At 42.6% G+C, this 18,096-nt stretch overlaps 1 protein-coding gene across 1 annotated transcript in view; it reads right to left on the bottom strand.

Annotated features, from left to right (window-relative positions):
- The window catches only part of CREB3L2 (cAMP responsive element binding protein 3-like 2), a 119,798-nt gene that overhangs the window by 33,912 nt on the left and 67,790 nt on the right, over positions 1–18,096 (bottom strand). Inside the window, exon 3 of the mRNA XM_005882500.2 lies at positions 10,631–10,847. Coding sequence (XP_005882562.1) covers positions 10,631–10,847 — 217 coding nt within the window. The remainder of the gene's footprint in view (positions 1–10,630; positions 10,848–18,096) is intronic.

The raw sequence follows: 18,096 nt of genomic DNA, 5'->3' as shown, positions 1-18,096 counted from the left end.
ATGTTTCCTCTAAATTGTGTTTACACGCCTTTTAAGTTTCATCGCAGAAGGAGAATATCACCCAATAAGGTCAGGAGTGCACACAGTGGGGAGTAAGAAGAAGCCCTGCCTGTCTTCTGGTTTCATTTAAACAGCTTCCTGTCAGAGGTCAGACTCGGCTGGCACATGTCCTCAGCATCACCACGCAGCTATCAGCAAGAAAATAAAAACAAGCCACTGTCACATGATGATGAGCAAGTCCTCCACAACCAAGGACAGAATGGAGCAGCGTGAGCCATGGGGGTGGACGCCAGGGGCATTCACACAGCAGGGTGAGTAGAGGAGTTGAAGAAGACGTGAAATCTAAGCCAATGGGGAGGCAACACCAAAATGCAGGTCCTCAATCATTTCCATGTGTTCTGCATAAATAATTGCATTGGATAGATACTGATTCCTGGGAAGAGGGAAAGAAAAGATGCAACTCTAAATTAGGAGCGCATGGTATATGTATAAATGTTATACTATATATGTATGTTATTATGTGTATATACGTGTATATACATGTGCGTGCACATACATACGTGTATACGTATAGTGTGTGTGTATTCTAAAAAAGAGAAATCACATGTGACAAGTACCACTTATAAGATATATCCATTTGCTAATTACATAACATGTCTAAAGTGAAAAGAAACTTTTTATAAATTAAACAAATATGCCTCAGCATTTGATAACTGTTTGCTCTTTGAAATTTTTCAAAGGAGTTAGCAAATCTTGATCAGTTTTTGATGTAAAAATCTCGTCAAGGAAAAACGGTAAGGCTGGGTTCTAGAGGCTGGAAGAGGGCAAGCATTCAGTGGGATATGTCGGAATCATACGAAACTACAGCCAACTACACGTTCAAATGGAAGTTAGAGGCCTGTCTGCCCGTGGTCCCCTCCCTGGGTGACTTAACACTGAAATAACCTTCAGCCATGAGTGGCAGGACAGGGTAAAAATAGTAAACACTTAACTGTGAGTATTTACTAGGTGCTAAATATTGTCCTAAGTGCTTTACATATTTTAATTCATTCGATCCTAAGAGTAGCGGTGTAAAGCAGGTGCTACTACTACCCCCACTTTACAGACAACAAAGAGATTAAATAACTCACCCAAAGTTATGCAGCTGGTACATGGCAGACCTGGATTCACACTAAGGCACACCACATGCACAGCCTGTGCTCTGGCCACTCTAGTATACTGCTTTTCAGGAAGATGTCAATGGTTAAATACAGCTGTAACCAAGAGTGATTATTCTTCCACTAATGTTATCTTGAGACCATAATGAGCCATTACAAAAGGTGAAATATTGGTTCTTTTGATGCTGCTTACCTTAGTTTATAAAGATTTCTAATCTAATCTCCACAAGGTGAAAAACTCCAGGTTAAGATAACCCCAATAATAGCTAAAACATTCTGAGCGCTCACTATGCCCAGCCCCATTCTAAATGTTTCCATGTATTAGACCAGCGATTGTCAACCTTTTCCCTCTCATGGCACACATAAACAAATTACTAAAATTCTGCAGCATAACAAAACATATTTTTTGCTGATCTGACAAAAAATATAGGTATAATTTTTAGTTATTCACACCGGACAGCTATTGTTGTGTCGGCTGCTGTCATTTTTTATTTGACAATCTAAGGGAAAAGAGGTCAGTGCCCCTGACTACATAGTCGAGTACTGCATGTTTTAAAAAGTCTCGCGGCAGACCGGTTGGAAATCGCTGTATTAGACAACTATCCAGTATACTAGTAATTTCTCTCGGATACCTCCCTCACTGTTCTTTCTTGCTTGGGTATACTGCACCTCCTTGCCTTACTCTAGTCATTCATATCATGGCCAGTTGGAAAATTATGTATTTAATTATGCAGTAATTTACATAAATAATAATAATGATATCTAACATTTATTTAGTGCTTACTAATTGCCAGTCACTCTTCTAAATGCTTACTTAATACATGTTATTAACTACTAATTATTAATCTCTACAACAACAGTATGAGGTAAGTGTTATTATTCCCATTTTAAAGATCAGAAAAGCGAGGCACAAGAGTTAAGCAACTTGCCCAAGATCCCACCATTCGTAAGAGGCAGAGCCCAGATTCAAATCCAGGCAATTTAACTCTGGAGATGAACCGCTATATTCTGACAATGCTTTACTTTTAGCACCTCAGGTCCTCCTGCAGGATACAGTGGTTAGAGTATGAATTAAATATCTGTGGGGCAGAGGATTGACTTCAAAGATTTATTTAGCAATAAACATTTTTTTTCTTTCTGAAGTTATGATTCTCACTCATAAATTTCCAAAGTAATTTTAATTGCGAAATAGATGAAAACATTGCTTTCTTATACTAGTCTAGCATTGCAATGACTAGGCAGACAAAGAAGTCATTTCACTTTTTTTTTTTAAAGGAGAAGCATTATTATCCTTTTTACCTGTTGGAAAAAGGAAATCAAAGGCAATGCCAAAATGGTGATGGATAACCAAAGAGCATATATCACAAGCCTGGGCTGTTCAACCCAACAGGTTCTTTCTTCAGCCCATCCGTGCCAGAGGACCCAGTACTCTCTGTAAGCAAAGGACCTGCACATCTCCCCACCACCCCCCAACACCCGCGCTCGAATCTACCCCCTCTAATTAAGATGGCTTCGACTAATGCTCTTGTCAGTGGCCCAAACTAAACACGATGAAGACATAGCTCTTCATCACTCCTCTGTGACTGTCCCTTGGGTCCCACTTCCTTGGGACATTTCAACATCAAGCATCTCCAACCCTGCAGACTGGAAACCTATGTCATTATGACTCACCTCTACCCCGTCCTCAGCATACTCTATCGTGTGCACATTCTGCCCCGGGTTTCATTTAAACATTTCAAAACCCACTGTTTTCTTTGTCACGCATACTATGCACCTTCCCATTTTCCCTGGCATTACTACAGCCATGTACACTTCCCCTGCTCTGCCTTCATCAGCCAAGAGACATTCTTTTCTAGTCTCCCAAAACCTCCATCCCACTTTCCTAAGACCTTGTTGCCCAACCAACATTGAGTCACTCACTGCCTCCAGCAGGCGGTCCCCATTTCCCCCAGGCTACCTCATACCAGCAGCATTGCTCATCTATAGCGCACAGTAGTCTGTTTTCATTCCCACATGTGAAAACAGCTCCATAAATTTAGTTTATCTATACTACGCCAGCTACCCCGCCACCCATAGCTCCTGCTAGAAACCTGACTAGCTTAATCAGAAGGAAAATGGTGATTATTTATGTCCCTGATCCCACCTCTCTAGACCTGAAACAGCCACAGTTACAGTCCCTTATCCCACCCCAAATAAAGTTACCTTGACTTGTGCATGGTACAAATACTGTACTAGACCACTTCTGTATTAGTATATGTTATGCTGAGTCTGTTGATATTTCATATATTTTCTAACTTTGTTCTTGTATCATCTGGGAGGACAGGGACCATGTCTAGTTCTCTCCAAACAGCCTTAGTCCAGCACTGCTAAGTTTTCTCCTTAGAAAGAAGACTGCAATTAAGGAGCAAAGCAAATGAATACCTAGCCTCCTTATTTAATTACAAAGAAACATGAGTAAGATAGAGTAACTCGTGGTGAGATGCAAGACTTGGTCATTCAAATATAAGCTTGTATTCCTCAAGCAAAGCATAGACATAGCCACAGACATTTTACATTTTACTTGGATGTTTCTGCTTATCTCTTTATAACTTCCTTTTTTTCCCCCAAACAGAAAACCCTGCCTAGCATCTGGTTAACAGCCATAATCACAGGGAAAAAGGATTGGGCTGGATGTAGGGTGTCTTTCTGGTACTTTTGAAGGCCGAGCCGACATTCCTAGGACTGGCTCCTGTGGTTGCTGAACCACATGAAGTTCTTTAGCTCGAGTGTTTCAGAAAAGTCTATAAATTTAGCTCTGAAGACAGATGACTCCTATGTAATCTTAGACCAGTGTTTCCCAGCCTTTTTTGTTTGTTTGTTCACAGACTTTTTTGAGATCTAAAAATAAAGTTATAATATGTTCTCAACAGAAAAACTGACACATGTTGATAGTCCAAAATTTTGTATACTATTTTAGGGGTCTACAGTCCATCTGGTGTCCATGATAGGATAGTAGGGTATGGACATCTCATATATATAATGCCCTGTATAATTGGCTTGGGGTTCAAGGAGGGAGGGAGAGGAAGAAGGGAGAGTTAGCAGAGAAAGAACAATGAAGGAAGAAAGGAAAGAAAGAATGGCTAGAGTGGGAGAAGAAGGAGAAAAAGAAAGAGGAAAATCCGAATCAACTTGGAGTCTCTACTCAAACTTTATCTTATCACTTTGCTTCAGGCTTAGAAGCAATTATAAAAGAACTAGAGGCCCAGTGCATGAAATTCATGCACGAGTAGGGTCCCTAGCTGCTGCCGGCCGGGGCCTTCATTTGTTCCACGCTGCCGCCTGGTGGTCAGCGCACGTCATAGCGAGCGCTCAAACTCCCGGTGGGTAGAACTCAAGGGGATACTTTGCAAATTAGGCTTTTATATATATAGATTGCCTTTAATCTAAATAAAATTGGACAAGATGATCTGATTTACAGGCTTTCCCAGTTGTGATGAAATACATACTATCATCACTAGAAACAAGAACTCCTAGTTTTGCTTAAGCTGTTTTCCCAAGGCAAGAGGTGAAGAATGTGAACTTTAGTGGGAACAGCAGTTTTTAAGTGTTGCCTAAGGAACCATCCTCCTCCTCCAACAGGTAAGTGATCTGCCCAACAGAGCACTTGGATCAAGAGGGATCCTTGTGGACTGCTCCTCCCTTAAGGGGGATGTAGAATGGGGTTCAAATGAATAAAATAATTCAGTTCCCAAAAATTTGGCCATCCACAAAACTCAGAAAAACAACTGAAGCTAAGACCTAGACAAAGCTGCCTTGAGCAAGTTCCCCATCCATTCACGCCCACTGCCTGACTCACACACCCAAATGGTTCCTTCCCATGGTCATTATCCCCTACTCATAAAAGTGCTTTTGCTTGCATAGGAAGGTAGGTTTTACTCAGAGGGAAACTGGCAAATAATGAAGATGAACTGGGGGTCAGAAACTGTACAAAATATATCTGACATGCTGTACCGGTTCTCAGCAAAGTACTAGCACAACCTATTGCAACACTGGATCTATAAATAGAACAAGGGGCCAATTGGTGGAACTGCAGGATGTGTGCTTTGGCCTAATGACTAGATAGGCTTCCTGGAAAAGATGGACTGATTATTTCTCCTCACACTGAGCCGTTCGCATAGGTGGCACCCATGAGTCCCATTACCTTGCATTGATATTGATTAGAATTTAAAAACAAAGAGATAGACCACCTGAAACTCATATAGTATTGTATATCAACTGTAACTGAAAAATAAAAAATATTTAAATTATATTCTCCAAACCCTTCACTGCATTAAAGCTTGTGATATAGCCCCAGAATAATAATAACAACAATAACAACAGTGTTATCACGGAAAAGAAAGGGACCCTGAACTTTTGGAAATCTGCTTATTTTCATTCATTTCACCAGGAATCTTTTACCATCGCCAGGGTTTTAACTCTACTCAACACTTCAAGGCCAAAATAAATTCTGCCTCATTTAGGCAATTTTTCCTGTGACCTTCAATGTGCTCTCTCCTCTCAATTTTCACAGCTTCATTTTCTCCTGGGACATTATTCACAACTGTCTGATCAAGTATGTGGGTACCTGGCATCTCCATGAGGCTCTGAGCTACACAGAGGGAAGAACTAAATGTTACTATTGCATCCCATAAGAGCCTAGGTAGGTACCTGACACACAGTGGGTGTTCAACAAGCATGTAGTCTTGAAGGGGACAGTTAGTTTGCTAGATCGTTCAGTGGTTCTCAACCTTCCTAATGCCGCGACCCTTTAATACAGTTCCTCGTGTTATGGTGACCCCCAATTTCATTGTTACAAATTGAACATAATTAAAGCATAGTGATTAATCACAAAACAATATGTAATTATATATGTGTTTTCTGATGGTCTTAGGCGACCCCTGTGAAAGGGTCATTCGACCCCCAAAGGGGTCGCGACCCACAGGTTGAGAACCGCTGCTGGTTTAGGTCATCTCTAATCTGCATATTCCAGAATGGCAAGGGCTGCAGAATGGCTAATTACACAGATGTTAATTATATGAATACAATATACAGTAAGTATTGTACTTGCTGCTTCATCTGCCTGGAGGCCTTTCCTTGAGCTATATATTTACCAATAGTTCTTTCCTGCATCTCCTGCTGATCTTTGCTCAAATGTTACCTTCAAAGAAAGACCTTCCCCAATTATCCTATTTAAAATTTCAACACACCCTTGCTATCATTTGAATGTTTGTGTCCCTCAAAATTAATATATTGAAATCATAACCACCAAGGTGATGGTAGTAGGAAGTGGGGCCTTTGGGAGCTGCTTAAGTCATGAGGGTCATAATGAGATTAGTGCCTTAAGAAAGAGACCCACAGAGCTCTGTAGCTCCTTCTGCTGAGTGAGAATAGAATTTGAAGTCTGCAACCAGAAGAGGGCCCTCACCTGACCCTCCTGAAACCCTGATCTCAGACCTCTAGCCTCCAGAACAGTGAGAAATAAATTTCTATTGTTTATAGGCACCCAGTCTGTGGTATTTTGTTACAGCAGCTTGAATGGACTAAGACATATACACCCCCAACACAGGAACTACCTATCCCTTTTTCCAAATTATTTTCCTGTATATCATCATCTAATATACTGTATGTTTTACTTTTAATTTTTCTTATTTTCTATTCCTCACCTCACATCATAGAATGTAAATTCTATGGAGCAGAGATCTTTATATTAGTAAAGTATATGTACTTCTTTACTCAGTAATGCTTAGAAAAATCCCTGGCAGGTTAAGCAAAGATAGATACTCAATAAATAGCTTTGGAATGAAATTTAAAAATGAATCATAAAGCATTAATAAAACACCTACCTTTACCTGGCACTGATCCTATTGAAGACACTGCACCTAATCAAATACATGGAGCCCAGTGGGTCTGCACAGTCAGGGGGTAAGCAGTGCATGAGAGAGCAGAGCAGGTGTCTCCTCTGAGGCCATCACCAAAGGTTAGGGCCCTGCTTCAGTCTTGCATACCTTTGTCCTTAACAAGTCCAGAACCACTAGATGGGTGAACAGCTACACTGTACGGCACAGATAATATGTGCTAAAGGAGTTCAGACCCAGAAGAAGTCACTTCACAGACATCACTGCGAGAAGTGTGGTAGTCAGCTTCTGAGATATCCCCTAGGTTTCCTATCCTTCTGGCATTCACATCCTGTGGGTCTCCTGCCACAACGAATCAGGACTGCCCTATGGCGCTGACAGAAACTTTCCAGGGCTAGGTCAGAAAAGGTATCTCAGCTCCAGCCGTGGTCTCTCGGATTCCTCACTCTTTGGAAGGTAGCTGTGCTCCCCACTATACTACCAGTGCATCCCTCATTCTTTGGGAAGCCAGCTGTCAAGCTGTGATGACTCTCAAGGAGCCCAGGGAGAAGAACCAATTCGCCAGCATCAAACTGCCAGCTATGTGAGTGAGCCTCCTTGGAAGCAGACCTTCTCAACCTGGAGAACTCTGTAGATGGCTGTAGCCGTGGCCAACATCTAGTTTCAAACTCCTGGGTGATCCTGAATGAGAACCACCTAAGTGAGCCACTCCTGAATTCTAAAATCCACAGAAATCATGAGAGGTAATAAATGAAAATTATTGTTTTCAGCCATTAATTTTGGGAGGTTTATTACACAGCAATAGATAACTAATACAAGAGGTCATGGAAATGACTTCCACAAAGGAAGTAGGGCTTGAAACAGAGCCATCAAAAAAAATTGTAGAAATAACAGGCAAAGCAGAAAAGCAAGTATGGGGAGAAACCATGAGCAACGGCAGGTACGAATGTTACACAGAAACCACACCCACACAGAACCTCAGGATGGGAACAAATCTAAGGACATTCGTACCTTTCATCTAATGCTAAAGTTCATTCTTAAAATAATAAATGAAGGCAAGCGTTGCATGAATTTATCTAAGCTGAAACCCAGGAGAAGGTTGACTCCCTATAATTCTCCTCCATGTAGTGATACAAATGAGGAGTATTCAGTCACAACACAGACCAACCACATTCCTGAGCCTGAATTGAGGTCACTCCTCAAAGTGATTTAATAAGAATTGAGGGAGGAGGAAGAGAGAGAGCAGGAGAAAGGGGGGAGAGAGGGAGGGAGGAGGAGAAGTAAAAGAAGCAGAAGCATGAGGAGTATTCAGTAGCAACAGAGACCACATTCCTGAGTCTGAATTCAGGTCACTCCTGAAAGTGATTTAATAAGAATTGAGGGAGGAGGAAGAGAGAGAGCAGGAGAAAAGGAGGAAAAAGAGGAGAAGAAAAAGAAGCAGAAGCAGGAGGAAAAGAAGGAAAAAGAAGAAATAACAACAATTATAGCAACTCTACAACAGAAGAACAAAGAGGAGAGAAGGAAGGAAAATATTGATTAACTGAAATGCTATGTGGTGGGCATTGTCCTAAGTTCTTTAAATACATCAGCTCATTTTACCCTCACCACAACTCCACATCCTCAAATTATTTTAGTTCTATTTCTTCCTCCCCCTGTTCGCAAGAGACTTCCCCTCACCCCATTCTCCTGAAAGTGGACAGCTACAGAGAAGGATTAAGTCATCATGCACCTAACCTCTTTTCAGGAAAAATCTGAGCACATAGTCTAGGTTCCAGCAGGGTCCAGCCAAGAAAGAATCTACTCACAGATTTGGGGCATTCCCTTCCCTGAGGATATAAAGTCAAATTTCCTAGACTGCTGATCAGTACACCTCTAGTCAAAGGAATAACGTACCTGAGATGAAAAAGAAAAAACCTACAGCGTTCTCCATCCCAAGAAACCACGTTTTACTGCCCCAGAGTCGGTTCTTCTAGAGGCCAGTGGTAGATCTTGGGACCCCTCCTGGAGGAAGGATTTTACCACAAAGGTAATCCCCTATTTAAAGAAGTAGACACAGGTATTTGCCTTTAACCAAAGGGAAGCATGGGGGAACTTGTTCTGTAGGGAGTCACTTTCCAAAGATTCTGCCATATGTTCAGTGGTATAAGGAGGGGAGGAACCCCAGGTCAAGGTCAAGGTCAAGCCAGAGGAGGTGGCGTTAGTAAGCATTCCCCTCCACACCATCCTCCAGTGAAAAGAGGGTATATGCTGAACTAGGATTAGAGAACACAGTTTTTAAAACTTACTCAAGGTACTAAATAGCTGGTTATACTTCTGAGAAAACAAAACATAGAAAATTAATTATAAAAGATATATATACCTTAGAGCAGTGGTTCTCAACCTGTGGGTCGCGACCCCTTTGGGGGTCGAACGACCCTTTCACAGGGGTCGCCTAAGACCATCATAAAACACATATATAATTACATATTGTTTTGTGATTAATCACTATGCTTTAATTATGTTAAATTTGTAACAATGAAAATACATCCTGCATATCAGATATTTACATTATGATTCATAACAGTAGCAAAATTACAGTTATGAAGTAGCAATGAAAATAATTTTATGGTTGGGGTCACCACAAAATTAGGAACTGTATTAAAGGGTCGCAGCATTAGGAAGGTTGAGAACCACTGCCTTAGAGAGTCTGGAAGATAAGGCATGTACCAATTAAAGGCCTATAGAGTAATGGTCTTCTTATTATCTATGAGACCAGAAAAATTAGACCTTCAACAAATACCATCCCAATGGCATTGATGACGGACATGAAAGGGTCACCATCAAGAAAGTCTAGGAATGATCACCAAGATCTCATATACATGGGGCTCAACAGAACATGCTGGAAGTGGACGAAGAGGATGCCCAAGAAGCTTCTATGGAGAAGAGTAGTCATAAAAACTCTTTCTCATAAAAAAAAATGACATAGAGCATTATGCTGAGTGAAATAAGCCAGTCGGAGAAAGGTAAATATCACATGATCTCACTCATATGTGGGACATAATGATCAACATAATTTGATGAACAAGAATAGATCCAGAGACAAATGGCAAGGGAAGGGGAGCGGGGGTTAGAGAGCAACCAAAGGACTTGAATGCATGCATATTAGCATAACCAATGCACACAGACACTGGGGTGGTGGGGGCTTGCCTGGGGTGGGAATGGCTGGCGGGGAGGGGCGAGGGAGTCAAGTGGGGGAAAAATGAGACATATGTAAAACTTTGGACAATAAGAAAAAAAAAGATCTTGGACTCTTGAAACAATGGAATTCATGGAATTATCAACCAGATGGGCCATCCTGGTTTGTAAAAGGATGCTTTGCTGCCCAATCCACAGGATCACAGAAAGCAATTACTATCATCCAGTTAGAGCACGTTCCCAGAGTACACAGGCTGGGGTACAGAAATGTGCCCTGTGTCTCTCTGCATTTCCCCACAACCCAAGCACAAAGCTGCACACAGAGTAAGATGTGGCTACCGTGGGTGCTGACGTTACTATAGCCCACACTCTACACCCTCAAGTTGTTCCGAGTCAAAGGTGCCAAGGCCCCTGCCCTGAGTTTACCATCATTGAAGCTGTCACTGTTGGTAACGTGGGTGAACGGTGACTGGGCCCGCGGCTCCTCGCTCAGAGAATAGCTGTGCTCGGCCTGGATGAGAGGGGCTGGGGATGTTGGGGATGGCTCCACCTCCATCGACACACTCTTCTCTGACAGGAAAGGGTCGTTCAGCAGCTGACCCAAGACGTTCTGGGAAAACTCATCCAGGAGTTCTGAGAAGTGCTGCAAGAAACAAAGGAGGAAGAACTCAGTTTCTCGGTACCAGGATCTGATATTTACACACGAATTCGAAAGCAAATATATCAACCAGAGCTTCAATTGAAGTCACTGAGATACAATGCCCAGTTACCCATGGCTGCACAGCATACTACCCCAAAGTTCAGGGGCTTAAAATACCACAGTTTATTATTTCTCACACTTGGTGAGTCGCCTGGGTGGGTGAGCTGATTTCTTCTGGGTTCCGTGATAGAACCATAGTGAGCTAGAAGGTTGGCTGGGTGGGGGCTGGGCTGGGCCAGGACAGTGGACACCTGGGCTTTTTGCTCAAAGAGGCTTCCTCAGCTGGAATTGCTCACATGGTGGTAGAAATGTTCCAAGAGGGAGCAAAACAAAGCTGAATGACCTTAGAAGTCACAGATCATCCCTCCCTCCACATTCTTTTGGTCAAGGCAAGTGACACGGCCAGCCCAGATGCAGGGGGTAGGAAAATAGATTCCACCTCTCAATGAAGGAATGGCAAAGTCACACTGCAAGAGAGTGTCAGCATGACTCACAGGGGCCATCACTGTAACTCCCTACCACCATCTACATCGGGAAGATTTTAAAATAGCTATCTTGTTATTTATAGCAAAGTGCCAAGTTCAAAGGCATCAAAGGCAGCTCCTCTCCGTTCTCTCCGCCACCTGGGCTTTGTTCCTCTCCAGTTTTTCCTTAATCTCTTTTTATCCCCGATTTCCAACACCACTAACTCCCTAGCCCCCACCCTACCATGAAGATGATACAGGAATAATCCATACATATATTCACAGAGATCTCTACATCCCTTGTTCCACTGTCTCACCGTGAAGAAGCTGCAGCCCCATCCACTCCCTCACTGACAGGGGGATGCTCATGGCAGGAGGATCTGTAGAGCAGGATCCTATAACCTTGGCACCATTGGCATTTTGGACTGGATAATTCTTTATTCTGGGAGTGGGGTTGTGCTGTGCATTATAGGAGGTTTAGCAGCCTCCCTGGCCTCTATCCACTCGATGCGAATAGCACCCCCTAGTTTTGAAATGAAAAATGTCTCCAGACACTGCCAAATGTCCCGGAGCCAGGAGGGGTGTCATTCTTGGTTTAGAACCACTGCTATAGAGTATATCAAAAATAATAATGAGTTAATTCAACTTAAAAGTCCATTCTGACAATAGCTGTTAGAGTCATTTCTTCCTTCTTAACTTATCCAGAGGACAGACTAACATGTCATCCTTATTGATTAAACGTTAGGGACGTTTCTGGTATAGAAAAGAAGTTACCAAAGCAGATACAGCAATAAGAGAACTGATTGCAAATGGTGATATTTGAGTGGGCAATGAAAACTCTTAGGATTGACATGGATAAGTCCTACCATTGAACTGGAGTGTCAGTGAAAGCGTTCTGAAAAGGAATATAGCTTGGGGAACGGATGTAGGAGGTGGCTCTATGGTGAGAGCTCTAAGATTAGGGCAGAACTTCTCCTGTAATAAAGGAGAAAAGCAGACAACACAGAGGAGGTCCTTGTAGGCTGGATCCCTAAAGCAGAGTTAGATTGGTGGCTTTCACCAACACCATAGACATGAGAAATGGCTGCATCCCATCAGGACAGAATGCAAGACCGTCACAGGACTTGGGCTCGTCCTAATCAGCATCAGTCATCTATGAGAATAAGACAGCATGGTTGGGAGAGAGTTCTCTGTGTACAAACACATTTAAAACTGAAAGGTCCTGCTCTGGCTGGTGTGGCTCAGTTGGTTGAGCATTGTCCCATGCACCAAAAGGTCACTGGTTCGGTTCCCCATCAGGGAACATACTTAGGTTGTGGGTTCGATCCCTGGTCAGGTTTGTACGGAAGGCAACTGATCAATGTTTCTCTCTTGATGTTTCTCTCTCATATCAATATTTCTCTCTCTCTCTCTCTTTCCCTCTCCCTTCTCTGATAAAAAAAAAAACTCAATAAAAATATTTTTAAAATTAAAACTGAAGTCCTAAGGACCTTTCAGAATATCAAAGGGAAGAATTCCCAGATGCCAACTGTCTGCATCACAATTATCGGAACAGTTTTTAGTCATTTTATAATGAAACATTTTAAACATTGGAAGAATTATAGAGAATAGTGCCACAAATAATCAGATATTCATTCCTTTGGAAAAAAATCTTATTTTTTTCATGTTTGCTACTGCAACCTTTTTTCTTCACTCTTTTTAAAAAGAAATAAAATATGAAAGGATTATAAAACTCCCACTCAATCGTCTTCTTCCCTCTCAAAGTTAACTACTACCCTAAACTTGGTGTTTATCATTCCCATCCACACTTTTACTGCGTGTGTATGTTTCCATTGTGCACATATGAACTTTTTAAACTTTAGTAAGTAGTACCGTACTTCACACATCCTTCTGCAACTTTATTCCCTCCAAAAAGTTTTTTGTAGATTTATTCATGTTTATACATGTAGTTCTATTTCATTCATCTAAACCTCTGAATTGTATTCCATTGTATCTATCCATTTCTTCTTGAGGAGTATGTAAAGATTTTATTATTCTATATGATACTATAATAAACATTCTTGAACACGAAGGGAAATTTTTAAAAAGTACCAATCCTGTGACCCACCTTCAGAGATTTTGACTTAGTTGGCCAAAGGCACCACCACCAGTGATTCTAATGCTCACTTCAATTTCTGAACCACTGCAGGTCGGCCCCACCTCCACTCCCCACTCCCCTCCCCACCCCACTTTACAGTGAAGTCCCTAGAAGCTTACAAAGTCCCTAGAATTTCAGATGTGCCCAAGTCAGAGGAAGAGTCATGTATTTAGCAGCTACACATGCTAGACTTTAAATAGACACTGGGGATACAAAACAACAAATAAGAAGATAGAAAAAGCCCATGCCTTCCCTGAGCCCATCAACATTATGTGCTATGAATCGCCCGGGGATCTTAAGACATAGATGCAGACTCCCAAGTCTCGTGGGCCTGAGGGTCTGCATTTCTAAGAAGCCCCCAGGATGCTGCTAGGCTGTAGCGAGGAGCAGAACAGCTTCAGGCTCAGATCAGAACCCAGGTTTCCTTGACTCCAGGATAACCTGTTCTGATTCCCTAAACAGCTCCCGAAAGACAAACTTACTGGTGGCCTGATGGTAAATATTCTGCAAGTGCCTGACGGAGTTCCTTTTAGGACCAAAGTTAAGGTAACGAATGAGAAATAAATCGTAGGATGTAAAATGCAAAAGCAAGAGTTGGACTCGCAATCCCTGCATTTCCAAACCACAGTTCTGTCCCCTGAGTTGCAATGTCGACTCTGGCCAGCTGTGCTGGCCCTGCTACACCTCTGGAATCCACTCTGTCCTGAGGCAAGGCTCCCTTTGATGGCTGCGCTTTCCCATGGAAGTTGCCAGGTTGGGCTACTCTGCTGACACTGTTTTCTTTCCCGGGTGCAGCACTAATGAATGTTTCCATGAACATCCCTGGCTAACCAATAATAAACCTTCCCAAACTGCCAACCATCCCTGAATCCCCTACTTTGGATTTTGTAGTAATTATCATCTTACCAAACAATTTAGCCCTAAATGATGATCAATCCTGAAGAACTCAGAGTTGTTATCAAAAGCATTCTGATAAACTCTCCTCTGTTAACGAACCTCCTCAGAAGAAGGGACCAGCTGTGCCTAACCACCCAGGACACCTAGGAACTTAGCAAAATGGTGAGCACTGAGTAGTTCCCAGGGAGACAGTGGTGTTGAAAAAGATATGCCAAACTTGTCCCAACCAGATGCGGTGATTGGGCCCAGCAACCAGCCTCAGCTGGGTCTCCTTGACAGCTGCGGGCTCCAGGGCTCAGCCGACAGGTCAGCATCCCACTGCTGGTGCAGGGCAGGCCAGAACTGGCCCATCCTTAATGTCAGCCAGTGAGACAGGGGCAGATGGTCTTGGAGCCCAAACACCAGAGAAAGGAGCCAAGTGAACACATGTTAGCAAAGGATTACTCATGTGAACCCAAGGCTAAGCAATTTTAGTTGCTCTTTCAAGAACATGGCCACAATAGCATTTCACCATTCTGCCTAACAGTCAAGTTTTAAGGGTTTACAAGTTTTAGGGGTTGACTTAGTTGGCCAGAGGCATCTATATTAAGGCATCACCACCAGTGAATCTAATGCTCACTTTAATTTCTTAGCTTTCCCACTCATTAATGCTCACAACAATCCCACTGTCCAAGATCTCAGTCACCTACTATTAAGAGACAGACCTTGGCCCTAGCTGGTTTGGCTCAGTGGATAGAGTGTCGGCCTGCGGACTGAAGGGGCATGGGTTCCATTCTGGTCAAGGGCACATGCCTGGGTTGCGGGCTTGATCCCCAGTGGGGGGCGTGCAGGAGGCGGCTGATTGATGATTCTCTCTCATCATTGACATTTCTATCTCTCTCTCCCTCTCCCTTCCTTTCTGAAATCGATAAAAACATGTATTTTTTAAAAAGACAGACCTTGAACAACAGTCCACTTATTTCAGATTGACTGAACTTTTTCACATTGTTTCTCTAAGAAAGAAGTATTTGAGCGTCACAATCCAAATGCATGGAGACGTTCTAACAAGTATAAACCATGATGCTAGTCTTTGATGATCTTGATAGAATCGGGTGCTGGACTCACCTGATGAACTAAGTGCTTGAACATGTTAGACTTTCAGAAAATGAGCTAGGTCAGCAGTTCTCAACCTGTGGGTCACGACCCCTTTGGCGGTCGAATGACCCTTTCACAGGGGTCGCCTAAGACCATCCTGCATATCAGATATTTACATTACGATTCATAACAGTAGCAACATTACAGTTATGAAGTAGCAACGAAAATAATTTTATGGTTGGGTCACAACATGAGGAACTGTATTTAAAGGGCCAGAAGGTTGAGAACCACTGAGCTAGGTACTTTCCTATAAGGTAGACATGTCCCATTTATATATGGGGAAAATGGGGCTCAGAGTAGCTAGGTACATTGCCCAGGGTTGGGGTTGCACACTGTAAAAGGTCGAATTGAGATTCCACCCCAAGTCTAGCCGATTCCAAAGCCCATGCACTGTCTACCACAGCATGCTGCTTCATTTAAGTCAAGTTCTAAAGTTGATGCACAGTGGACACCAGAGTTAAAAAAAAAAAAAGCCATGGCCAGTGTTGCTGCATGGTTAGAACATCTGCACATGCACTGAAGGGTCACACGTTCGATTCCGGTCAAGGGCACATACCTGGGTTGCAGGTTCGATCCCCAACCCCAGTTGGGGCACATGCAGGAGGCAACCGATTGATGTGTCTCTGTCTCTCTCACTTTGATATCTCTCTCTTTCTCTCTCTCTCTGTCTCTCTCTCTCCCCCTCCTCCTTTCCACTCTCTCTGAAAATCAATGGAAAAAACATCCTCAGGTGAGGATTAACAAAAAAAAAAGAAAGAAAAGAAAAGAAGAAGCCAGACTTATTGACAGCCCATCCACTCACTCATCCACACACAGTCTTCCACATTCAAAGTGTAGAAAAACGCCAGAGGGATGTTAGATGGAGAGGCTCCTGGTATCACTTCCATGGAACATCGGCAAGAAGGATGGAAATATTTCCTTGCCCCTAGTGCATGGGTCTGCCAAAGGGTTCAAAGTAACGGTACAGAATCTCCAGGTCGGAAGAAACCTCCTGACAGGGTTAAACCCCTGCCTCATGACATGAATGTTCCTCCCCCACCCCAGGGAAGATGTTTGGCAACTTCCTTTAAGAAGTTGTGTCGATGCCCTAACCGGTTTGGCTCAGTGGATAGAGCGTCGGCCTGCGGACTGAAGGGTCCCAGGTTCGATTCCGGTCAAGGACATGTACCTTGGTTGCGGGCACATCCCCAGTAGGGGGTGTGCAGGAGGCAGCTGAGCGATGTTTCTAACTCTCTATCCCTTTCCCTTCTTCTCTGTAAAAAATCAATAAAATATATTAAAAAATAAATAAATAAAAATTCTTAAAAAAAAAAAAACTTAAAAAAAGAATCTGTGTCGAGCCCTAGCCAGTTTTGCTCAGTGGATAGAGCATCTGCCTGCAGACCAAAGGGTCCCAGGTTAGACTCTGGTCAAGGGCACATACCTTGGTTGCAGGCTTCTCCCTGGCCCAGATCCTGGTCAGGTGCACAAAGGAGGCAACAAATTGATGTGTTTCTCTAACATCAATGTTTCTCTCTCTTTTTCCCTCTCTCTTCCACTCTTTCTATAAATCAATGGAAAAATATCCTTGGGTGAGGATTAACAAAAAAATAAAAAGTAAAGAAAAAAGGAATCTGTGTCGAGGTCTTGTCTCCCAATTACAAAATACCCAACATATAACACCCTCCAACCTGGCCCCAAATGTCCTGCAAAGTCTTGTCTCCCTTAGAATAAATACATGATACTTTCATTCCAACCCTAATGGAGTTTCTTATGACATTGTAACAATACAGTTGTGGAACCAGACAGCCCTGTGCAGACCTGCACAAGCGCCTTCAGTTCTCAAAACCTCAGATAATCCCCCTTGTATAGTGAGGATAACAACAGCACCAGCTTCCTGCTGTGAGGATTAAATTAAATAAAATGTAATGCACTTAGCACTTCACTGAAATAGCAATCATTTAAAAAAAATCTTTAAAAACACAAAACCCTATCACAATTAAAGCAATGAAATGGCATTTTCTACCTGCACAATGTTCTTCCTAGAACATCCTTTCATTTTCCTCTCTACCCATCAGGAAACTATGACAAAACAAATCTATTTCTTTTCAGTCATCCTAGACCAGTGGTTCTCAACCTGTGGGTCACGACCACTTTGGGGGTCAAACGACCCTTTCACAGGGGTCGCCTAAGACCATCAGAAAACACATATATAATTACATATTGTTTTTGTGATTAATCACTATGCTTTAATTATATTCAATTTGTAACAATGAAATTGGGGGTCACCAGAACATGAGGAACTGTATTAAAGGGTCGCAGTTTTAGGAAGGTTGAGAACCACTGTCCTAAACAGACACAGTTTAATTGATCTTTTACTTCCCACTCCAGCCTTTCAAAGAAGAGTTACTTAATTTGATGTTTTTATTTTTCCTTGATGTTCCTTTCATAGCCAACTAAAATCTTTTGTTGTCAGGCCTTATAAACTACTAGAGGCCCAGTGCACAAAAATTTGTGCACTGGCGGGGGGGGGGGGATCCCCCAGCCCCCCTTGTGCCCCCTCCCAGTCTGGGACCCCCCG

The sequence above is a fragment of the Myotis brandtii genome, unplaced genomic scaffold (genome assembly GCF_000412655.1).
Source record: "Myotis brandtii unplaced genomic scaffold, ASM41265v1 scaffold724, whole genome shotgun sequence".
Classification (NCBI taxonomy): domain Eukaryota; kingdom Metazoa; phylum Chordata; class Mammalia; order Chiroptera; family Vespertilionidae; genus Myotis; species Myotis brandtii.
Note: the sequence above shows the minus strand (reverse complement) of the source record. Positions and strands in the feature narration are given on the sequence as shown.